General features: G+C 44.2%; 1 protein-coding gene across 1 annotated transcript; it reads left to right on the forward strand.

The window, feature by feature from the left end:
• The first annotated feature begins 9,463 nt into the window (after nucleotides 1–9,463).
• Nucleotides 9,464–23,493, forward strand: C4H4orf48 (chromosome 4 C4orf48 homolog). The gene is made up of 4 exons (XM_030947528.1): nucleotides 9,464–9,585; nucleotides 9,695–9,846; nucleotides 17,215–17,303; nucleotides 21,218–23,493. Exons 2-4 carry the CDS (start codon nucleotides 9,729–9,731, stop codon nucleotides 21,281–21,283), a joined length of 273 nt encoding a protein of 90 aa, XP_030803388.1. The 5' UTR covers nucleotides 9,464–9,585; nucleotides 9,695–9,728; the 3' UTR covers nucleotides 21,284–23,493.
• The last annotated feature ends 1,354 nt before the right edge of the window (nucleotides 23,494–24,847 follow it).

Genomic DNA, 24,847 nt, shown 5'->3' on the forward strand with positions numbered 1-24,847 from the left:
AGATCTTCATGAATTTTTCCCTTGGTGATTGCACAGGCACTGGCTTGAACAAAAGAAAACCTGACCATTTGGAATTCCTTCAGTTGCTTTGCTGCTCCTCTGCTTTATGATTCACTTTGTTGGAACTGTGGAAGTGAAACACGGGACAGAATTGGGCTGTTGACCCAGCCAGGAAGGTGATAGATGAGGAAAGAGGAATAACTTTCTCATTCTCTTTCTCAGAATCTGAAAAATTTAATATTCCTTTCAGTCTGCAGAAGCACAATACAAGCAGGATTTTCCTAGTGGTGATTTTTGCATGTTCTTTTAAATTACGTTACCTATTCTCTTTTCATTCAATTACTGTTCTGTATTAATTCTTGTTCAAAACCACCCAAATGACAGGAGAGCAGCAAATATGCCACCAGTTCTGAAAAAGCATTGTCAGGAAGGTGTGGGAATTGCACCCAGCAACTAGAATATCTGTTCGAGTTAAGTGAAAAGAAACTTTTGAAGAATTTGAATATGTAAAATCAGGTTTAGTATGACAGAGTGACAAGACTCAAGATCATTTTTCTAGAGAACAGGAACACAGCAAAACCTTATAAAGTGCTGACAGAGGAGCTAGGATAAACAGGAGCAGTGTACAGACTGGGAACCTTCAGTCTAGTCAAGAGATGCCTGAGGAGGCTCAGAACAGAAGTTTATAAAGCCATAAGTGACCAGGGAATGGCTGTTTGCTGCCCCTTTGCAAACAAGCAGTGGGATGCACTGGACAAAATCTTCTGGAGGCAGGGTCAGAGCAAACATGAGGATGATGCTCTTGACCTGCTGTGTGTTCCAGTGCTGGAAATCTGCTGCTGTGCCTCCTACAAGATGTGCATTTTTTCCTCCTCAAAATCCAAAAGGTTCCTGTTAAATCCAAACTGTTACACACAAATACAATGGGGTCATCAGAACACTCATGCATCCTTCTCACTGTCCACCTTGTCCTGTTTTATTCCCTGTTCTACATTACGTGGTGCCTCTTGCTTTGTGGCTGCACTGAAAGCTGTCTGGGGGAGAGAAATTATGTCAATTGCACTGCCAGGTGGCCATCACACCTTTAGGTATTGTCAACTTATTAAATAAAAATCACAATGTAAAATATTTTGGCCTGTTGCTCCAGTTTCAAGCATAGTATTCATTTATATGGGTTTGCAGTTTAATCTCCATGTAGATATTCCTTAACCTTCCAACTCCATCTTGCTGCTCCAACTGTGGCTTTTGTAGAGTTGGGAAGTGGCAGAAATTATATTTTCAACACCTCTAAACACTTGAAGTTTAAAAGGTGACTTAAAGCATAAGAAGAAGAGTTCCAGGCATGGATGCCATGAGAAAAGAAATGCAAATATCTGCAGATATTCTATTTTTACATTGATCTGCCTACACTTTTCCTTCCTCACAGTCAGGGCTGTCACCATTTGATTCCTGCTCTGAACCATGAACTTTCTGAAAGCCTGCTAAGACATCACCTTATCTTCATTAGCCTTGAGCACCTTTTGCTGTTTAAATTAAAGTGACACTGCACTTTTCTGCAAAATTTAAGTGACAAAACTATAGATTGTTCTCTTTGTCAAGAAAGTCTGAAAATGGGGCAGGACTGGCAACCCTGCCGTTATTCTTCATATCTTCACTTTTCTTTGAGTCCAAATCAGCTGGAAAGACTGCTGCTGACTGGGGATGCAAGTTAGACCCTTCCACAGGGTAGGCAGGATGCAGATTTCAAGGGAGAGCAATGTTCAATTTCTTGTTTAGATGTGGAGGGATCTGAATATTCTCTGTGTGTGCATTAATAGCTGCACTTAATGTTCATGCTCAGGCAAACAGAATGGTAGCCTCAGCCCCAAGCTACATCTCATTGTTAAATGTTTTCTAAGAATTTATGCTTTTCTTTTCAAACTTTATTTTTACCCAATTCTTTTTTTTTTATTCCTAAAGTCCATAAAGTATTTGGCTATGCAAAAGCAACACAGGCAGAAAATGTGGGCAACACAGAGACACAAATGAAGGAGTCCCATCACTGGGATTTTTGTGCAGTTAGGGACCCATGTGAATTGTTGGAGAAAGAGAAAAACACAGCTTCATCTAGCTTTAAGTGATAAAAGTGTTTATAACGTAACATTCTGATGTGTATAAGGATATTAATCTATGGGAGTTCTCTACAAAATAGAAAGTGTAGGAACTTTTCTTTATAAGGGGGTTTCTTCTTGTCCAAATTAATGGACAGATCTGCTAACAGAAAGTAGCTTTTAATACTAAATCTGCACTAGCTTTTGTTGAGTTAATTTAGGCAACCAAGGCTAACAAAATCTGTCGTTTTGTGTGGCTTCTGCACTGAACCAGATAAAATTTATAATCTTCCTGTGCATTAATTCCAACAGGCTTTAAAGCCCACAGGTTTTGTGAGGTTATATCTATTAATCTTTTGACTGCAGCCTATCAAGATGACCATGCGAGTTTCACCTGGCAACTTTTCAGTTTAATATAGCATCTGGGGAAAGACACAAACTTCAGGACAAAGCCCAGAGTTACCAATGTTTGTGACTGCCTAAAGTCCAGGCTTTCATGGAGGCCACCTACAGTGCTAAAACTTGTCTTCTAAAATTCTGGGCATTGTGGGCTATTTTTTTTCCTCGGTTAAAGAGCAGAACTTCATCCGTGCACTAAATTTGTTACACAAGGCTTCTTGCCTAAGCAGCTCTTGCATTCACCCTGGACTATATATACCCTGTAACACAGCATCCAGCCCCTGAACCGTGTCTGGTTTCAGCCAGCAGCACTAAATATAACTAATGCACAATTCCTCAATTCAGCCTTGCACCGAAGCAGGACCTGAGCAATGTTTGAATGCCTTTTGACAGCTGGTATGTTGCACATTTGTTTTATGCACAATTTTACACGTGGAAGGTTGAACCATGTCCTAGGAAGTCAATAGCTTTCCTAAGCTACAATGAGCTCTCCCCACCTGCCCTTTCTGTAAGCACAGGCTCTGCAGAGAACTGCCACTCTTTAGTCACTCTGGTTTTGCTAGCCATGGAATAACCTGCCCAAATCCCAGCACTTAAAATATCAACCAACAGTTTCTTCCCAAAGTGTCCTAGATTGCAAGGCAATGTGTATTCTATTTGCCATCTGTTAGAGGTGGGGCAGTTATCTTCTGTTCATTGGGCAGTTTGCTTTATCTCTCCCACAACCAATCCTCCCTCCAGGAGATATCTGCTGTTAATGGGTTATTGAGTGTCACTGCATGACTGATAAAATTACAGCATCCCATTGGGAGATGCTCAGCCCAGAGGGAGGAGCCAAGCATTCCTACCTGGATATAATCTGAGATTTTGGGACACCAGTACAGCTTTTCTACTGCATTCCCAGAGGAGCAGCTGCCTCTTCCACTGGATCTTCAGAGGAAGACTACACCCTTCTACAGGATCCCTGCTCCAGCAGAACCGCACCTGACACTGCAGGAGGGCTGCAGCCACAATTCCAATGGGACTGCTGCCAGCACCCTGACCCACCGGGTGTCAGGTTGTGTTCTGACTCTGTCAGTGTTGTTTTGTTTTACTGCATTGTTTATTTTACTTTTTTTATTTTTTTCTTCCCTAATAAAGAACTGTTATTCCTGCTCCCATATCTTTGCCTGAGAGCCCCCCTTAATTTAAAATTTATAACAATTCAGAGGGAGGGGGTTTACATTTTCCTTTTTAGGGGAGGGTCCTACCTTCCTTAGCACACACCTGTCTTCTCAAACCAAGACACAAACACATAAATTCAAGAAAGGATTTTTACACACAAATAAAGCAAGTGAATAATGACATGCTTATGTCTTCCTAGACAGGGATAAGATTGGCAGTAGCAAGGCAAATATTTCAGCTTTGTCCCTGGTGGCATTCAGAGCACACAAAGAGCACACAACCCTTGCCTATGCTGTAAATTGACCCCATGTCCAGCACACTTTTGCCTGCTGGATTTCCAGCAGTCCCATGCAAACTTCATAAATAAACTAGAAAAACTGGTGTTTTACCGGTGGTTCTTAGTTTTTCTTGGAATCAAAGTCTGAACTTACCTTCATTCCACAACAGCTTGACACAGCCCCTCCTGCATAGCTGAAAGCATTCTAAACTTTTGAAAGTGTTTAAAGATGCTTGTCACACTTGGCTTCAGTGGATTTTTGGAGAACTGATCAAGCCTGGGCGCTTTCCCACATCTTACACTGTGGTGAATGTGGCCTCTTGGAGTTGGCTTGTTCCTACACTACAGGATTTTAGTGCCAAATTTCCATCCTACTCCCTGCTTGCAGCCACATCCCTGTTTGGCAGTGTCACATGGACTTTGTTGGGACAGCTTCAGTGTCTCAAAGTCACACAGTCTGACCAAGGTTCAGCTCGTGGTCAGACTCTTGAAGGGTTTTCCAGGAAGCTCTAAGACAGGGAACTTGTCAAGCAATGATGCCAGGAACAAATTGATCATTTCATGAGGGAGATTTTCCCTTGACAAACCTCTGACTTAGTGTTTAAAGAAAATCCTGAGCCATCACACAAAGGTGAATCATTATCTCATAGCATGAGGGACAAGGTAAGTATAAGGCGATTTTATTTTCAGGCCTGAGATGGCTGTCAGAAAAAAAAGACAATAGAACTTATTCTGTTTATGGGCTAAAATGTCAAATAGTGCACCAGACTCTCACCTCTCAATTCATTGGCAAGGTTGTGGTTTACTTCTTTAAAGGCAGATGAAGAAACTGTGGGTCCCTGCCAGCTGCCCTGCACCCAAATGTCTCTGAATTGCCTTATCAGTGACCCATCCCAGAATGGGAATGTTCTGACATCATACTTGCTTAAATCAGAAAAAAACATTTCCTTTGTCCTGATAACTGAGGGAGGAGAAATAATTAGTCTGAATTTCAAATGCTGCACAAGGGCAATGAATTTCTCCCAGGGGTATCTGTGTTTGTGCTGGAATTACAACACAGAGAGCTGGAGTGACTGCCTGGGGAACAAAATTATTCTTAATCACAGAATTAGGAGAGAAGGGACAGGGAAAGGTATCAATAAGAAATTGCTCAGTTCTTCCCTTGTCTTTATGCAGGGCCACTATCCCAATGACATTCCCAAATGATGTCTAATTTATACCTACAGGCCTAAATATTCCCCTGTCTTCTGCAGGAAATCCATCCCAGTGCCATCCTCATTATTATGAAGTTTTCCAGGAGCTTTGGTTGAGCTTCCTGGATGCCATTGAAATGTGGTTATTTCTGCTGCTGTTGGTGTCTCTGACAGCTCCTAGTGCTGCCGTGACCAAACCAGACACAGCACTGCAGCTCAGGCCTTGTGCTGAAGTCAGCCTAAGCTCTTGCACTTCTTTTTTGTATGTCCCAGTATAATTGTATTTTTGGGGGCAATGACAGAATATTATAAACCAATTTCAGCTTATGAGTCTCTAGCTTCACCATAGAAGTTCCACTTAATGGGCTGTTCCCCATTCCAAATATGAGCTGTTGATTAATCCTGATGAAGTGTAGCACCTTGCTCTCATTTTTATAAAAGTTCATTTGGTTTTTAGACCCTTTTTTCTAGTTTGTCTGCCTGGTTTATTATATATTTATATATAATTGTAGTCCTCTCCCCAGCATTGCTTATAACCTCCAGGCTGATGTTATATCTTAAATAACCACTTTGCTTATTCATTATCCAGTTCTTTAATGAAATGCTGAATAACCCCTGAACTGAACCTTGGAGTCCTGATGTGATCTTCCCATGGGGACAGTGATCCACTGCTAACTCCCAGCAGTGACCCAGCCAGTTTTGCTGGCCTCAGAGATTTCCTTAGTTTGCTCCTGACAATGCTGCGTGACACAGCCCTGAAATTGATTAAATTTGGCTTTCCTTATCTGCAAGGCCTGTTGCCCTGTCACAGAAGGATACCAAACTAGTTTGACTTGATTCTTGACAAATAGTTCTTATTTGCAATTCCAGTTCTTGTTTTTCAAACCCTTACAAAATGTTGGTGGATTATTGCTTGAAAAACATCCTCAGGGGTGGATGGTAAATTGGCTTGTGTGTAGTTTTCCAGTTCTCTTCCTCATTTTAAACACAGCCACTGCATTTACCCTTCTCCAAGACTGGCATAAGTCACATCTTCCCTGAGCTCTCAGCAATAATTGCAGATGGTGGAGGTTCTAGGTTCTTCTTTCAGTCTCCTGTGGTGAGTCTAGTGATAGCCCTGAGTAAAAAGAGAGCTCCAGGCAGATCAAAACATAGAAAAGGGACTATCACTAACCTACAAGTATCAGTAACCAAAGTAAATTTCTTCTAAGTGTTTTTACCAAAAACATGTTCAGTGGTATTATTGTGTGAGCCTTCTGCTCACTAGCTCACCATGTTTTCATCGGTAGATAAAAGAGATGCTTAGTTCTGTACCACTTTTCAAGGCAGCAACTTGATTAACTTTCCCCTTCTGCTGAATAGAGAATAAACTATTCCCTTGGGGTTTGTCTTCCTTATTTTACTCCCCATGTGTTTAAAGGATGCTTTCTTGCTGTTCTTCATGTTTCACACTGCCTGTGTCTGGTTTTGTGTCTTGCCCTCTCTGGGCTTATGCCTGGGGTTATTCTCCTGCCCTTCTGTCCTTCAGGTCATGGTGACCAGACACAGATTCCTCTGTGCCTGTGGATTTTTCTTCTGTTTGAGTCCAACAAAGGGCTGATGGCCATGTGAGTGGGCAATGATGTAGCACTTCATATTAGGCTGGGATTAACTGCCCTGTTTGCCATGTGTGCTCATGACTGTAATAATGGAGTTAGTTCCAAGACCAGAACCTTTGCCTGCATCTTCCTTTTATGCACACATATTCAACTCAGGCCTTTAATGAAAGCCATTTTCACTGAATATATAAATTTTCTTCTCCCTCTTCAAATATTTAACTTTCAATACCTGTAACACTTAGGAATCAATAAGAAATTTTCCAAGGAAACCACCAGATGTCTATCCTCACTAATCATCTTCCCCTTAAATGCCTGATCATCTGATTGCTTTGGAGGAAACTTTTTCTCTTTAGCAAACAATTATTAGGTGTGTATTCTCTGTAGAAAAAGAAAATTAAGTAAAAATATTTCTGACAGCCCTCTGGGATTCACTATGATATTTTTCAGACACTAAATGGACTTCTGTGAATCTGTTGGAATTTTCTTGTCTTCCAAAGTATAGCACTGGTATCCTTTAGCTATGGAGATAGCCAATAGTGAATGTAATAGCTAAGCAAGTCATGCAAATGTTTTCATGTATCTCTCCTCTTCAGCGTTGTCGGAGGTGAGAAAATAGCACAGATTTCTGGAACTTTTCCATGCAGACTGGCCCCCTGTTCCCTGTGAATTGAGAACCACGTCTGGGACCACATGGTTCTGTTAGCAGGAGGAGTTGGAAACTTTTTTCAAGTCTCTTAAAGACCCTGGCATTTGACACAAAACTGGCCAGACTCTGTAAGTGTGATGTCTGGTTGTTTTATGTTGGCACTGAGAAGAGGGGGAAAAAACCAACATAATTTTAATCTTAGTAATATAAGTGACACTGAAATAGCACCTTGTTCCCCTTTAGGTGGTGGATACAGAATGCCCTACTGCAGATATCACAGTAGTTAGAATTCTGGAAAAGACTACATTGATACCTTGAAAAAATATTAGAACAAACAGAGCTTTCTACCTCATCAAAGGTTATTGCACCTGTAGGTAATTCCTTCCTGTCCCTTTCTTGAAACTCATGTATGAAAAATGGGACCATAATGAGGGTTCAGGCAAGAAACTCATATGCCAGGGTGAGTGGAAGTGTGAGGATTTTGGACTTTGTGCCAGAATTTCCATTTGATGTTATTTAAAACTGAAGATCATGGCACATAGACAGTGTGACCAGCCCTAGATGAGTGTACAGTCAAGCTCTATAACGTTTGTTTATATCCTGACTCTTGTGGAGCTGCTCCTTAACAGGCCTGGGAGCCCTGGGATGAGACAAACAATGTAAAACTTGTCCATCTCACACAGCCTCACTCCAGGCATCCAGCATCAGAGCTTGGATTAGGAGTCTCAGCTTCTCATAAAGCCAGTGGAGATAGTTACGTGCATATGTGTGCTCAGACTCATCTCATGAAGATCCCAGTGGCTGAGACCTCCTGCTGGACCTTCCACACAAGGGAATTTGAGTTTCAGTTGCACTGTGAGCTAAAAATATGGCAGTGTGTCATTCTTGTAGGAATTGCTTCTATAACTCTGGGCTGCCCCCTTGCAAGAGGGGCATGTCCACTTTGCCAGAAAGTCCTGTGAGAGGACTTTTAAACTAACCTGATCCAAAAGCACAAGCATTGAAGGGAGGGCTGTAAGATGTAGTTCTGAAAAAGCCACAGGAACATGTGAAATAGAAGCAGAATGCAGTGCTGGTGAGAATCTCTGGGGCTAAAGAAAGCCAAGGACAAACTATGTCTATGTCTGGGAAGACTGATACCTCACAGCCTGGCAGGGTGGTTATTCTGTACAGGCCAGGAAGGCTGGAGCCTCTCCTTGGTGAGAGGAGATGGAATGTCCTTGTGTGGGAGGACAACAAAGCCGTGAATTGAACAGTTATGTTGCAAAATGAGCCTTTAATTGTTCTCTGGGGCAAGCAGGTAGGTGTTAGAGCCTCTCTTTTCCAAAAGGTATCACCTCTCCTGTCTGAATGCTTAGTGTCAGCCAGGTGCTTACACAGATTCCCTGTCCAGGAAGCTTCCTGCTTTAACTTTGTCAGGACATAAGAAGTAAATAAATAAACAAATAAATAAAAAAGGGCTGATCCCAGATCAAAAGTTGAGCTTGAAGTGAGCATGCTTCAAGTTTTGCTGTGTGTAGGTTTTGGCTGAGCTCTTGTCATGGTTACCCTAGGGTGATGCTGTGCAGGATCTGTTTTCATGGTTGGTCCATGTGCCAGGGGTTCTGTTGTCCACAAGGCCTCGTTTTCAGCGTAGTTAAACAAAGACCATAATGCTTCTTCCCCAAAGTACAGGGCACAAGCAGCAGGCCCTGCAACTTCATTTATCCAAGCAAACTTCTGAGTTTTTCTCTGATTTGATGCCTCACAGAATGAGATCTCACTTTAAGTGAGTTACAGCTAAAGCAGGGGGTGGGAGCTGTGTATTTCAGCACAGTCCCTTCAGGAATAACAGTAACAAACACAAAAATTGCCCAAGACTCTCTTATGTTGGTCTCAGCAGCCAGTGACTGCCAAGGAGAGGGCATGGCCTTTGGGAGCAGAGCAGGAGTGCAGCAGTGACCACCCATCACATTGTGGTCCCTTTAAATCTTCTTCTCCACTTGGCAGCTCCAATTTTTTCAGCGTTGCCATAGCAAATCTCCATGGCAATGACCCTAATCAGGGAAGGGGGGATGCTGAAGGGGCGCATGCTCACAGTGCCTGCTGGAGTCTTGCCTGCTCTCCCCAGCTGCTCCAAGGCTCTGGCAGCCAGGCAAGGAGAAGGAGCAGGTACTGGGCAGGCTGGTCCTTGGGGTGCATCTGAGGCCCACGGCGTGACCAGCAGCGGCGTGTGCGAGTGGGTTTGTGCATGCACGGAGTCTGGGCTTGGCACATCTCACCCACTTCTTGGTGAGCAGCCTGCAGGGAGCAAACTGCTGGTTTTTCACTGCTTCTCCTCGTTGCAGGCAGGGAAGACAGCTTGAATTCTTGCTGAGAGCGATGGCGCCCGTGCTGAGCGAGGCGCGGCTGGGACTCCTGCTGCTGTCGGCGCTCAGCCTGCTCAGCGCCAGGCTCGTGGGGGCTGCCCAGGACCCCGGCACTGCCATCCCTGCAGAAAGTAGGTACCTGCTGCAATTGTACCTCCTACAACTGTACCCTGTCCTGCCTGCCCTCCTCCGCTGCCCCCAGCAGCCACATGGGCTCCCTGCTCCAGAGGAACCTGGTGATGCCCGATTAATGATGAGTTTGTGCCGTGGCAGCAAAGCACATGAAAGCAACAGCCACAGAGACAGCATGCAAGCCAAGGATTAGTAGTTATTTAGGGGAAAAATGCTAACTGCATACTCTCAATTTTCATTTGAGCTTGTGCTCAGGCTCTTTGTTTGTAGGTCTTTTAGATCTGCTTCTTGAGAGTTTCATTTCACTAGATAGTTTTAATTGATATACACGGATTTGCCAAAATACCTATAATGTCCTTACTAGTCTGAGTATTAGAAGAAAATTTGTGTATATTTCTGCTGGGGCTTTGCATCTTGCTTATTTTAGTATTTGGTTGGAACAATAGGTCAAGTTCAACTTTCTTGTAGCTGCTACAAATCAACACAGGGGATGTTTACCCAAACAGTGCATTTGGAAAGCAAATATAAATTTCTGAAATCCTACAAACCTAAAAAATAAATAAATATGACGGACTGGCTTGAGCACACCACGGAGCTGGGAGCTCTTGAATTTGGATCACAGCTCTATATGAGTTTCCTCTGTTGTTTTGAGTAAGTCTCTAAACTTTCTCAGCTCCAAAATGAGGCAATAGTTCAAAGTTATTAGGGGATGGAGTCAATGTTCTCGGGGTGTTTTGGGGACAGCAAGTGGGAAATAGCCACTCATTAGAAACATAAAATGTCCTCTGGGAAAAAAACAACAAAGAAAGATAATTGCATAAAAACAAATATCTAGTTCTTAGTCATGCTTACTTTGTATCACAGCTATCTTTTTTATGACTATCAAAATATTTAATACAAGGTCTGATTTTGTCACTGCATTTTATTCACAATTAATTCCTTTAGATGAAACTAATGGGACTTAGATGTTGAATTTCTTTCTTTTTTCCTTTTTTTTTTTGTTATTAGGGCTAAGTTTTGGTCTATTCTAAACCAGATCTCACTGCTATTTTGTGTGTCTTTTTCCCAGGAATTCGTTAATTCTAATAAGTTTTGTGATGAGTAGTCCATTTAACTCCTCAAAGAGAAAATCAGGCTTGGAAAATAAATTGTTCATACTCTGTATGTCTGTATTAGCACAGGCAAGTCAACACATTTGGGAAAATGTATACAGGGGTTTCTTGTTCTACTTGTGTAGTGAAAACTCCCATTTGAACTGTAGAACAAAACTCTTGGCCAGGATTTCTGACCCAAGTCTCACAGAATTATAGAACCATAGAAAGGTGGGAAGGGCCCTTTAGAGCTCATCTGGTCCAACCCCCTGCCATGGGCAGGGACATCTTCAACTTGATCAGAGTCAAGTTCAACCTGACCTTGAACATTTCCTGGGATGGGGCATCTGACACCTCCCTGGGCAACCCATGCCAGTGCCTCACCACTCTCACAGTAAAAAACTTCTTCCTTAACTAATTTAATTTGACCCTCTTTGATTTCAGAACCATGACCCCTTGACCTATCACAACAGGCCCCACAAAAAAAGTCTGTCCCATCCTTCTTATGGTATCAAGGAGTCTTTTTACCATCTTATTGCCCTCCTTTAGCCAGGCTGTGGAGTCCCTTGAACAGCCTTTGGGGAAGATTCCTGTCTTGTCTCACTCCTGAATGTAAGAAGTGTGGACTGAAGGGCAGGTCAGGGTGTTTCTGTGGCAGTGTTACCCAGAGACACACTGCCCCATCCCAAGGAACAGAGGCTGTGAGCACTGCTACAAAAGCAAAATGCTATTTCTGCCTGAGACCAGGCCAGGAGCAAGGCTGTCAGCTGATTGTGAATTGTAAATTGTTTTGGGCTGCTGTAGGGATGGACTTTTAAAGCCACAAGGAACTTCTGATGCTCCTCATCAGCCACTTGTTGGGAGAGTGCTGCATAGCTGCTAAGTGCTCCAGACACTTTCCTTTGCCTGTCAGGGCTCTTCCTGATGGTTAACCTGTGAAACTCTTCCCTTAGGACATTGTGAGTGCTAAATGTTTGTGTGAGATTGTAGAATCAATTGGTTAAATTCAAGGGAAAAAAATCCTAGAAAGGGCTGTTAGATACAGCGGCATTTCTTCTGGCTCAGGAGCTGCCTTAGCATATTCCTGAGACCTGGGAGGGTCTTTGGGAATGCATCCCTCCAGACTTGCCCTGTTCTCTTGCTATTCCAAGGCACCCATTGCTGTCCATGAAGGTATAACAGTGCCCAGGGATGCACTAGGATGGGGACATGCCTGTACCAGTACCCTGCTAGGATGGACCCTGGCACACTTGTGCCCAGGAGAGGAGGCCAGTTGTCTGTCTGGAAGACAGAGCTGACAGTTCCAGAGTGGAGCTATCCTATCCCATGCTCTCAAGGCTTGGGAATGCTCCCAGACTTTCAATAATCCTCAAGAGATGCAGACTGTGGGGGACTGGGCACTAGGTTGGGCACTCACTTTGGTGTGATATAGTACAGACACTCCTGGATCCTTTCCTTCTTGATGCTTCACTGGCTACATCTCACCAGGAGCTGGTCCCTGTGGGCACTGACCCTTCCAGAGGGCACTGCCTCTGCAGCACGAGCAGCACTTCCCCATTGCTGCACTTTGGCCTCACTGGCAGCCCAGGCAAACTGGACCCTGGATGGCCCAGAGGGGAAAGGGGTCTCCAGTGCACGTTCTTAACAGGGATGTGGGACGCACTTGGGCCATATTTAGTGTCCTTCAGCAGGGCAGAGCAGTGTGGTGCTGGATGCTTTTCCCTGTGCCCAGGTGTGTGGCATGGCACTGGCAGCACGCCCTTAGCAGGAACATTCCCGCATGGACCCCACGGTCTCTCCCCCACCTGGTGGGAGGAATGTGTCCCTCCTGCAGCACCAGGAGCAGGACAGGGGCAGCAATGCTCCGTACAAGCGTGGGAGGTGCAGGAGTCACAGGAGAGGAGCATGAGAGTGAGTCACAGATCTCTTTAGCAGTGCAGAGAGATTCTGTCCTGTGTGAGGCACTGGGATCTGGCTGGGGCACCATCCCCTGCTCCCTGCCAGTCACACAGCCAGGCACAGCTCTTTATGCATAATTCTAATTAGCAATGATTAATTGTGTCCTTATACTTTATTCACAGCACTTAGCATATGCAAAAGACTGTTCAAGTTTGAAGTGGTGCTACTAATACTCACAGATTATTTTCTTTAAAGTTCTCTGCAAATCACTGGGGAAAAAAAGTTATTTCCCCAACCTCCCATTGCATTTATAGCCCAGATTACCCACTGTGAAAGCTAAAATATGGAATATGAGGACCAGAAGCTGGTCAGTCTGTTTTCATTAGCCAAGGTGCATGAAATACAAAGAATAAACACCAAGTGTATGCAAGGGGAAGTAAATTAGACTTACACAGTGCTTTCAGTCCCAGGTCTTCACCAAGAAGAAGCCAAGAAATATATTTTTCTCTTTCCCTACTTCTCTCAAAACACACAAAGACACATAGAGCCTTTGTGCTGACAGGACCCATTTAAAGAGTTATAGCTGACTCTTGATAATTCTCATTATGTTAATCCACAGACCTGTTAAGTCTCCCTATGAATGATAGTCTGTTTCCAGCTGTCAGCAAGGAATTAATAGCACTCTGCTGTACTTTGCTATGATGTGACTCAAGATTTGGTTTCATGGCTGCTTTAAGCTGATGTAAGCCCGTGCTGCCTGCGCCCTTCTCCTCTCCATAACCTGGTCTTCTCTCCTTGCACTGTTTCTTCTCCTGGCCCCACAACTTGGGCATTCAGGATCTGCTCTGGGGGGATAAAAGTCAGTGATCCAGCTGAGGGAGGAGCTGCATTGTCACTCCTGCTGTGAGCAAGTGGAAGTGTGGGATGCCATAGCCAAGGACAGAAAGCACAGTGGGATTGCTCCTATTGGCAACAGCACATATTTAGATTTGTTTGGTAAAACAGATGCTTAGATGTATTTCTGTTGGGGAAATGTCCATAGGCACCTTGCTGAAAATATTGTTGGCATGAAGAGAGATCAAATCCACACAGATAAGTCAGTTTAGCAGCTCAGCTCTTTGTTCTGGAAAGCACACCAAGGCAGAGAGTGATGGAGAACATCAAAGTCCTAAGTGGGACAAAGTTGGTGATTATTTAATAACTGTCTCTTCCACTGCAAAAATTAGAGGCAGGAAATGAAAGCAGCAGATGTCAACTTCAGAGCAGACAGGAATGGTATTTTGTTCACTCAGTGAATAGCTGAGCTGTGGAACTCATTGCCACAGGATGTTGCAGATGACAGAAGTTTGCATGGATTCAGGAAGCAACAGTGCAAACTAATGTGAGAAAAATTCATGGAGGGCTTATCAGATATAGAAACACCAGCCAGATGCAGGATATCCTCCAGCCTTCTGGTAGGCTAGAAGAACATTGCTAGACACTTACTCTTGTGTTTTCCTTGAGTATCTGCCATTGGCCACGGCTCCCAGCAGGCAGGGATGCTGAGCTGACCCAGAGACAGCAGTGCCTGGAGAAGGATCCTCCACCATGGAGCACAGCCCAAGAAATGACATTAAAGAGTGAATATCCTGTTACGTGCTGAAACTGGCTGCATGTGCACGCTGACTTTGGAGGGCAGTGCTGTGTTAGGAGCTTTGCAGGTGCTGCTTCAGGACACCCAGAGCTGCACAGGCAGTGTCCTCTGTGCCACCACCCTTCTGCTGCAGAAGATCCTTTGGTACCAGGGCAGCTGCTTTCCCAGGACTGGCAGAAGTGAAATAACCACTTGGCATGGTTGTGCCATTCCATTAGTGCCCCCCTGTCCACACAGGAGCCCTTGGCTGTCATAAATACCAGTGAATGATTCCACACAACCATCCCATCACAGCTTTCACAAAGCCCTGGGAACACTTCCTGCATGACAAGCAGTGACAGATGACAGAATTCATGCCTCTCCTCAAAAGTGCTTTCTCCCCACTGCAGAAGCAGGAGACATTCATTTATCACCTGATTTTTTTTTTTCTCTCCTTCAGGTTCTGATTTTGAGAACACTTTGGTGCTTGTCAGCACTTCAGGGCGTGCAGCACCTCCCCGAGGTGGAGCCAGGGCAAGCTGTTTCTGAGCAGACCAGAGTGAGAGGGAGCAGGGCATGACACCGAGAAAATGATGGATTTGCTGACAGCAGTCTGAGCATGCAGGTTCTTTCTAAGGGCTCCATTTCATGCTCTGAAGTGGAAACAATTAAATTACTGCAATACTGAAAGCAGGAGGAGGTTGAGTGTCTTTAAAGTGTGCTCAAAAGCATCCTGTCACTACTCCTGTGCCTGGAGAGGCAGAGTCTTTGTGAGCAATGCTCTTCTGACAGAGGTGGGGACTTTGCATCTCCTCACAGCTTGGGAATTAAATCCCTAGCTTGATCCCCAGGTCTTCCTGAGATGCCACTTGCACTGAGGGGAGGTGGAGAAGGACAGGTGGGAGAGAAACTCCTCCTGAACAGATCAAAACCCCCGAGAGGCTTGCTGAGGACTGACCAGCACTCTGGCTGCTCCCTTCCTCCAGGTACGAGCCAGAAGGCAGTGCTGGCAGCAGGGTGCCAGGCACAGAGGGGTGCCAGGCACAGAGGGGTGCCGGCACAGAGGGGTGCCAGGCACAGAGGGGTGCTGCAGGGCTGCCCAGCAGGTCCCTGGCTCCACACAGCTCCCCAGCCGTCTCAGCAGCAGCTTTGCACCCTCTTTGCTCTGGGAGAGCAGCACAGGTGGCTGCATGAGGACAAGGATTTCAGCACCCCCCCACCAGGGGGGCTCTGTGATCAGCATGAAATGTCATCTTTCCCCATTCCCCTATTTCTCCTCCAGTGTCTGCAATTTCTTCTTCTGAAAGCTCACACATCATTAACTTCAAACTGTCAGAGATTGGTGCAGGGTGAATCCTGGCAGAGCAGAAATGCCAGATGTTAGAGACAGTTTGGTGGGGGTTTTTTCCAGGTGTGTTACTGGGAATGGAAGTCAAAAAAGCTCAGTCTGTATGATTCTATTTTCTCCTTTTCCCTGTTTTTAAGTACCTGGAGGAAGCCTACAAGAAAGATGGGGAGAGACTTTTTGCAAGACTATGTTGTGGTCTTAGTTACAGTTCTTTCTGTAAACCAATTATTTAGTTTTCTGTACTTTTAGGGATAAATATATTCACACTTGTGTACAGAGGTGCCAGCTTCCTTGGACACATTTGGGACAACAGCAGAGGAGTCTCTACAGGAATTTAAAATAATGCTCCAGAGGGAGTTAGCTGGAAATCTTGTCTGGTAGTATGGAAAGAAGTGAGCCACTTTAGTTGCTCCTCCACTCTGTGCCTTTTCCCTGCCCTGCCTCTCTGTGCACACACACTGGCAGCAGCTGCAGAGCCAGTGGGATGCTTTGCATTCCTGGCGGAGAAAAAATACAGCAGCAGGTGAAAGGAAGCAAATACAGATCTGGCATTGTCCCTTGCCAAGCTGCTCTGTAAGAGCTCCTGTAAAAACAGACCTGCCTGTCTGGTTCCTGAACCACTGCAAACTGCTATTTTCAGTGTATCTGTTGAGAATTAACCCATGTCTGAGAAGGGGTTATGTGGTATTCACAATGCCCTCTGAACAGAGAGAAGCTGTGAGACAAGCAGAGAAGAAGGAAAACACAATTCTTATCTCTCTTGCTGTGCCTGTGTTGTGCTAAAGTAGAATGCAATGTGGAGATTGTTTACCCAGAGTGAGGGTGTTTTGTTCCCTTGGCCTATCAGGGCTAAGAAGTGTGTGTGTGTGTGTGTGTGTGTGTGTGTGTCAGGACTGTCATGGGACAGTCACGAGAGAATCAGAGAGGAGTGCAGTCTGAGCAGTTGTGAGCAAGAGTGAGTGCAGATTCAGTTTAGCTACAATGTACATAGTATAGTATAATAAAGTAATTAATTAGCCTTCTGATGATGGAGTCAGATGCACAGTTGTCTCTCTCCTTCATCGGAGTCGCCTTTGATTTACAATAGGGTAAGGATTTCAGCTCGAAGGGGAGAGGCTGGGGGCTGAAGCAGCGGGCAGAATCAAGTCTGGGCCATGCTCAGAAAAGCACACACAGCAAAGCACTCTGTGATTTTTGCTGATCCTCTCACATTTGCACAGAGATAGATACAGGCAGCCCTGATGTTGCACAAAGATAGATACAGGCAGCCCTGATTTTGCACGCACGCAGATGTGGGTGCCTGGTAAGAGTTGGAGTTTCTCCTGGCAAGCTCTGCGAGTATTCCTCCTGCTAAGCTGTGCTGCTAAACCGCACCTTCCCGCTGTGACAGTGATGTCTATCTCTGCCTCCCCCGCAGGCCGGCCCTGCGTTGACTGCCACGCGTTCGAGTTCATGCAGAGGGCGTTGCAGGACCTGAAGAAGACGGCGTACAGCCTGGACACGCGGGTATGTGTCCTGCAGGAGTGCTCTCCCTCAGCCTTTATCTCTGCCTTCCCTCAGCCTTTATCTATCTCCCGGCGGCCAGGGCTGCCTGGCCGGCTGCAGCAGACGTGACATCGCTGCTGACTCGCTCCCATCCCAGCAAATAGGTTTGTAGCGAGCACCGATCGTTTCTCACAGTCTGCAGAGGTTCAGTAATGATCATCCAGTCTGACTTTTTGCATAACAGCCTAACGAATTACCTCAGACAGTCCCTGCACCAAAGGGAGAGGGAAAGAAGATGTACAAAGAGAGGAAGACAAGACAGGCGATTTACTCTGGGCCTCACACCGTTGCTTCCCAGCTGAGGACTGACTATCCACTGCAGGAGCAGAAATGAGCAGGAGAGAGAGAAGGTGGCAGGCAGGCTGGCAGAGGAGAGGGAAGCAAACACACACATCCCCTTTGCTCAGGGACTGATGCTTTGCGGAAAAGGGAGAAGCACATTTTTCATGCATTTATCACAGCACACAGGGGATTCTGCCACTTCACGCACCCGTCTCAAGAGGTCACAGTGAGCAAAATGAGGGTGTGTTAAATGCCCTGATTTTAGTAATTCTTACATGTGTGGGTTTGTGAATATGTGCAAACTGACTGGGGTAGGATTTCTACGGTGATTTTGCTGCTGAAGTTTGCAAGAGGCAGGAGGTGTCTCTCCTCTAATAAAGCCCCTCCATGCATGTCTTGCCCTACCCCTCCTTCCTTTGAGCAGGACCATCCCTCTTGGCAGGTGAGAGGGCTCCTTAAGAGCTCCTCTACAGTCACACTCAGCTCAAATTGTCATTCCCAGCAAAAGCCAACCAAAGGGACATAAATCAATTATGTGTCTCAAACCATCAGTCAATTGTGTAGCTTTGCCTTTGGTTTCTTGTGACCTTGGGCAGCCGTGTCAGGCCCTACACAATAAAGTTGGAGTGACTTCAGCTTTCCTGAGCTATCAATAGCAAACTGATTAGGACAAAGTTCTGAGTATGGGTTACATTCCAAAAGTTTCCCATGCACTTGAGTAATAATAAATAACTCTTAAGTGGGAAAGTGTCAGTAGAGGGGCTTTACCTCCAGCAGCTGTGCTGGGCTCTTCTGGTGCATAGCAGAGTTCCACTTGTTTGGGTTAGGGTCAGCTGAAATGTTTTGTACTTACACATGACATGTCAAGACCAGGTGCAACTGCAGCTGTGCTGGTCCTTACACTGTCAACAGGCTTTACTGGGAAGCTGAAGGTTTTATTTCTTTAATGCAATGGAGGCAGCACAGTTCCTTAATCCCACCCACAGAGGTGTTCAGATGTGTCTGTGGTCTCTGTTCTGTCTGGAGGGTGGACTGGGGGTGCAGCCCGCCAGAGAGCAGTGCTGCCTTGGGAGAGGCGAGGCAGAATGTAAAGGGAGGAGCTGCTGCCAGGGTGCCACAAGATGAATTTCTGTTTCTGTGAGGACCTGGACAGGCCTGACATGCCAAGGCATGACTGAGACAGCTCCCAGTGTTACAGAGCTAGGGGCATAGGAACAGTGCATCACAAAACCAAACAGAACCAGTTGTTTGTAAGATCACCCACCCTTAGACAACTGAGCTTAACACTACTGGTAAATAAAGGCTGTATTGCTGTACACCTTTCCCAGCCTTTGGATTGATACTCCAAAGGGCTTTCTATCAGAGATTCTTTGGTTAACACAAATTATTGAGAGATGCGGAGATACTAAAGTGAAACACAGCAACCAAGGCCCTACAAATGGCATACTGTGGCCTTGTATACTCTGACAGGATGAGCTTCCATATCCTTACTCCACTTCTGATGCTTGGCTCAAGCTGACCAGCTATAATTTCTCAAGTTTGACACACAAATAACTTCACTGAGTAATTCCTGAGTCTTGGAAATTGTTGCTACAAGGGCAAGCCCCATGCAGGATTGCTCCTGCATATCAGGGACTTTCTAAGCCAATGCCATCAAGGCCCACAATTAATTTTTGTAATTGATACCTCTTTTTCACAGTCTTTCAGTTTGCAATTGAGTGCTCCCAGAGCTGCTCTTCCTGCCCGTAAATAGTCCTGAGTGACGCCCAGGCAGAGTTTGTGGTAGCAGTGACAGTTCGTTGGCATTGCTGTGAAATCCAATAAGCCTGTTTGATGTTAAGATGATTCTGTGATTTCTCCCGGGCTCCCAACAATGGGAGCATTCACTCATCCAAGATTGCATTGTGCAAGCGGGGAGCAGTGCTGAGCAGCGCCTGCCATTGAGCTAAGCTGATAAGTGAAAGCAGGCAAGGAATGTGAACAAACCCCCTGTAATGCAAAGGTGAGTGTCAAAAGTTTGAGCTGAGGAGAATATAGGGCTGGGGAGGGGAGGGAAAGCCGTTCTGAAACAGCCTGTTCTGCACAAGCTTGCAGTCTGATAAGTGAATAACAGAGAGTGGGCACTGCTGGGGGACAGAGGTGCTGCTGCCCAAGGCAGGCAGGAGGGGAGCAGGACCACACAGGAGTGCCTAGCTTCTCCTTCTCCTTCTCCTTCTCCTTCTCCTTCTCCTTCTCCTTCTCCTTCTCCTTCTCCTTCTCCTTCTCCTTCTCCTTCTCCTTCTCCTTCTCCTTCTCCTTCTCCTTCTCCTTCTCCTTCTCCTTCTCCTTCTCCTTCTCCTTCTCCTTCTCCTTCTCCTTCTCCTTCTCTCCTTCTCCATGGTTAATTAGCCCTTTGCTGTGTCCAGTGTGTCAGGGGGTATCAGGACAGAGGAACACCAGCAGGCTGAAGACCTTGTTGTTTCACAGAGCTTTGAGATCATTTCCTAACAAGTGGGTTTCAACCTTTAATGGGTTTTTGCAGTGTAGATGGGAAACTCATTCGCAGTGAATTTAAACCCACTAAATTCATTTTTTCTCCCCTCAAGAAACTCTTCAAAGCCAGTCTGCAAACAGCTTGAGGGACCGCAGACCACAGGGTGAAAACCACAAGATATGCTCAGGAAGAAGTTTCTCTTCAGTCACAATTGCACTTGCTGATGTGAATTCCTTGCACCAACAATCTTGAGTCTCATGAGAAACTGGCTTCTGAAATGATGGTGCCATGCAAAAGATTCAGCCTTTGTTTCTCCAAAAGTGTGACAGGAATCCACAAAATATTTAAGTTATTTGATCACAATTAAATAAATGATACTTGAATATCTTTAAAGATCTAATTTTTTCCCCCCTGTATGCAGAGAAAAAAAGCTTGGAAATACTTCTCCACTAAGGAGCTCCAAATACAACAGCAAGTAATTTTAAATGATGTATATTGGGAATGGTTTTTAGGCTTTTGCTCGAGTACTGATAATAAAGCAACTGTCAGTAATTTAACTCAGATTGAAATAGGAACCATACACTCAGATTTAGATCTGCCTTGAAAGATTATGAGTTTTAGACAACAGAGTTAGACTGACAGCTGGATTCAACACAGAGTTGTTCTAGAGAACCAGCAGTGTAACTGAGAGCACAACTGGCTCCTCAGCACTTGCTCTCTGGTGCAATTAAATTATACAGGACTGAAGGCACCATCAACAGGAAGCCATCAATCACCGCCAAGGAATTAAGAGCAGTGCAGTTGAAAGTGGAATCTGTCGTAGTGCTTATAAAAGACACTTTAATAATTTTGACAGCATACTCCCTAGAAGTTAACTGTGAAATTGAAAACATTGAAACTATAAAAATACCCTCCCTGCATCTCAGTTCTGAATTTACTCGTTTCATCACTTTTTCTGGATGAAAACCAGCATTAAGAACTATGATTTTTCACTCAGCAGAGCACCTTGGCTACAGCTGTGGAGAGGGATTAGATCTAATCAATTATAGACTCTTTTAAAGCAATATATTCAGTTCTTTGATTTCATGGATTTTTGTTTGTTTGTTTTTTTTTTTTTCAGACAGAAACCCTCCTCCTGAGAGCAGAAAAGAGAGGCCTGTGTGATTGCTTTCATGCAATACACTGAAATGAGCACTGGGATTTGGCCAATGGACATATATTCATTTCTAAAATACTGTTCAGTAAATTACAGGAAGATACAGAGTGCAAGTTGTGCTCCACCATAAGGAAAAGCATTTTTATCAAAACAGGTATAGCTCAGATTATTTTTGCTTTGTTGTGGTTTGTCATAAGTCTATGTGATATTGCATCTGCTGAAATGTCAAGAGAAGAAACAATGCCAAAGTCTTGCTTATGGGTTTTATGCAAGGATAGCATCCTGCTTTTTTTGGTATTTCAAGACAAAAATTGTCCTTGGACTCTCAGGCCAACCTCTTGGCTTATGTGAATTGCCATAGATCTGTGAAAGTCAGTGAAGTCAAATTTTAAAATGTATTTATAGAAGAATAACATGAAAAGGAAGCTACTTTGCCATGATGCATAGATAAACATTTACAAACAAGCAGACTTGGCATTCTCTAAAATTAATAGTTATCACTGACTGCTTGGCAGTCCAAGGAAGGGATTTGTTCCCCAGTTGTATCAATAGTCCAGTGCCCAGAAAACACAGTAATCTGTCTCACAATTTTGATTTCTTCAGAGCCACACAGTAGCTGTGATCTTTTTGGAGAGATTTATTAAGTATCTAATGTGATCAGTAACATTTGTAATCACATGAATACTGCCTGGCAGTTGAACTGATTGCGTCTGCCAAAATCTTCTGGAGAAGTGTCTTTCATTAAGCAAATCACATGCTGGATTGAACCACTCAAAGTGGCCTCTACAGAGAGTTTTGGCAGAGAGCCTACACAATGCCTGCCTGCCCAGGAGTCTCTTGCAAACTGTATTTTGGGAAATACTTAAATTCTACCAAAATGGTCCTTAGCCCTTGCATGGACTCTGCACTCTTTCAGGGTGGGTTACAGTGCTGATGTTATTTGTATTCCTGCTGCAGTGTGAGACAAGAGAGAACAAAACAATTAAAGCAGTGTAGTAGTAGTAGACAATAAGATTGTGCCTTGTTACTCTTTAAAGAGAATAGCAAATCCTTTCTCATTGTTTGCATTTTTTCCTTTATTTTGGGAAGAACAGAAAATGGCCCAAGTGGAAAATTCCTGTTTATAAAAATACATTTTTCATTGGGCTTAAAACATCATCCCCAAAGTAGAGATTTGTGTATCAGCTCAAGCATCAGGCTCAAAACTATTATACAAACAAGAAATATTGGAGCAGGATCAACAAAAAAAGTAGTTTTCAAAGTAGTTTTACTAATCCTTTTCAGTATGACTGTCTTTCTATGAGTGACTGGTGTTTTTGATATTTTGCTCTCAGCCTGTTCAGTAAGTTAGGATGGCAGTTATCTGTATATTTCCAAGCTGCTTCTCCCCCATTTTGTCTACAACATCAAACACAGGGAAATAGGGAATTTTGACCCACTGCCAACTTATTATTTCATGTGCAGTCCTACTCAGTAACACAAAGGAGCATGTTGCCATATATTTTGCCAAAGTTGTTTGAAAGGCATGTGATTCTCAGCAAGGAAAACCTTCCTTGCAGCTGCATTTCAAATAAGAAATCCCCTTTGTCCTTTGTAGTATTCCAGCAAACCCCTTTAGAGGTCCTTGGGACCTGTTTTGTGTACCAGAGAAGCAGCATGACACAGCAGCAGCTCCCTTCTGGTAGCATCACACTGCGCTGTGGCACCGTCAATAGAGCACTAGGGGTTTTCTTCACAGACCGAATTTTATTGTACAAAGAAAACAGTAGGATTAACACAGCTTCCTTGCAAAATACCAGCCTTTGGCTTCTTTATTCCCACTTATATTTGGACCAAAGTAATGCACAGCTTTTGAGCCAGCTTTTTGCAGTAGATGGAGTTCCAGCACTGAACCTGTGAATTTGCCAGCACAGCTCCCCTTTTCAGGGCGCAGCATGTCTGTGGTTTGGTATTGATATTGTGCATGCTTATTCTGCTGGTACCCTAAAGAATCTTGCAAAGTCCTGTTACAAGAGCTGGGGGTTTTTGTTCATGTTTTCATTTAGAAATATGATTGCTCACAGTTGAGTTTAGATATATGCAGCTTGTGACAATATAAAGGTGGAATGAATGACAAGTGGATGTTGTCTGACTCCCAAAGGGATCAGAGTGACACTGCAACTTTATGGCTGTAACAGTGATTATTCTGTACTTCTCTTTGTCTATGATGCAACACAATAAAAGGGCAAGATGCATTATAATATTTGGTGTGCTTTGTTTCTGATTTGACAAATTGATGGTGCTTATGCATTAATTAATGTCTGTTCTTTAATTAGGCGGAAAATACGCAGAGAAAAACTGCTATTTTTAATACAAAAATAGGAAGACCATTAAATGTATTAATATATTCTAATTTGCTGAAGTAGAAAATCCAACTCTTATTTGAAATAAAGGTACAGCAATGATTTTATGAGTTTCTTTAAGGACCCCTTACTCTATACTTGGTGGTTTTGATAAAGTTCCTTATAATTACAGGATGACATGAAGAAAAATTTGAGCTAGATAGTTTTAATTTATTTTTGCTCAGGAAGTGAATTTAAATTCAGAACCCCTTGAGTCTCCACTTACTAGAAGAAACCCTGTATTTTGCAGAAGGATTTAATTGCAGGAGTGCTTAAAGCAGAAAGTTTTTTCTCCTACCTAACACTTCCAGTACTTTTTTTTTTTGCTGCAGAGACAAGGCAGTTGTCATGACCTTTTGAAGCCAAGCTGTGTCTTCTGTTCTCTTAGTGCAGTGCTGCTGCTGATAGCCCTGGGCACATGGTGTTTGTACGCAGGGTGGAATGCAGGGGGTAGCCTGTGAAATTCACAGCCAAGTCCTCCCTGGAAGAGAAATGGCATAATCATGTTAGCGTGGTGCTGTCTCTGGGCAGGCAAGGTGACAGAATACCTGGTAATGATCCCCACATCTCCAGAGCTTCTCACACCTGAGCCAGTGCCTTCTTTGGGTGCAATTCTGTGTGTATTCCAAGTCTGTAGTTTTGGACTGAGTCTCAGAACAACTCTAGGAAGACATGTCTGGAAATGGAAACACAGTTTACCTTGCTTGTAATGTAGAAGCCTGTTAGGTAACACCAAAGTTCACTATTATTGCTAGCTGAATCTAGCTGGTGAATGGACTCTCTGGAATACTCTGAAAATCCTGTGGAAAACCCTCTCCAGATGGAAACATCATATTTAGAAACCAGTTATGTCTCTGTACCCAGAACTGTCTGTCAGTAAATCCTGGGTGATCTGAGCATCTGACACACGTTCCCTATTTTCAGACAAGTAAAGTGTGGAAGTATTTCCTTTAAGAGTGACCATGTGGTTTCTGTGCCCTCCTCTGCACCTGCCCCAGGCTGGAAGCCGAAGACGAGAGCTCCTCCTGCAGCAGTGGGACTCATGGTTTGCACACAGATCTCACCCTGGTGAAACAAAGCACTTGCTGAGCTGAAGGAGGCTAACAGGAGTTCCAGCTCAGTTCAAAGTTTAGTTCAAATGTAATTTAAAAGCAGAAAGGCTCTGAGGCTGTTGAGCCTTTTGTGAGGCAGAGAAGCATAAAGGGTGTTTTCC

The sequence above is a fragment of the Camarhynchus parvulus genome, chromosome 4 (genome assembly GCF_901933205.1).
Source record: "Camarhynchus parvulus chromosome 4, STF_HiC, whole genome shotgun sequence".
Classification (NCBI taxonomy): Eukaryota; Metazoa; Chordata; class Aves; order Passeriformes; family Thraupidae; genus Camarhynchus; species Camarhynchus parvulus.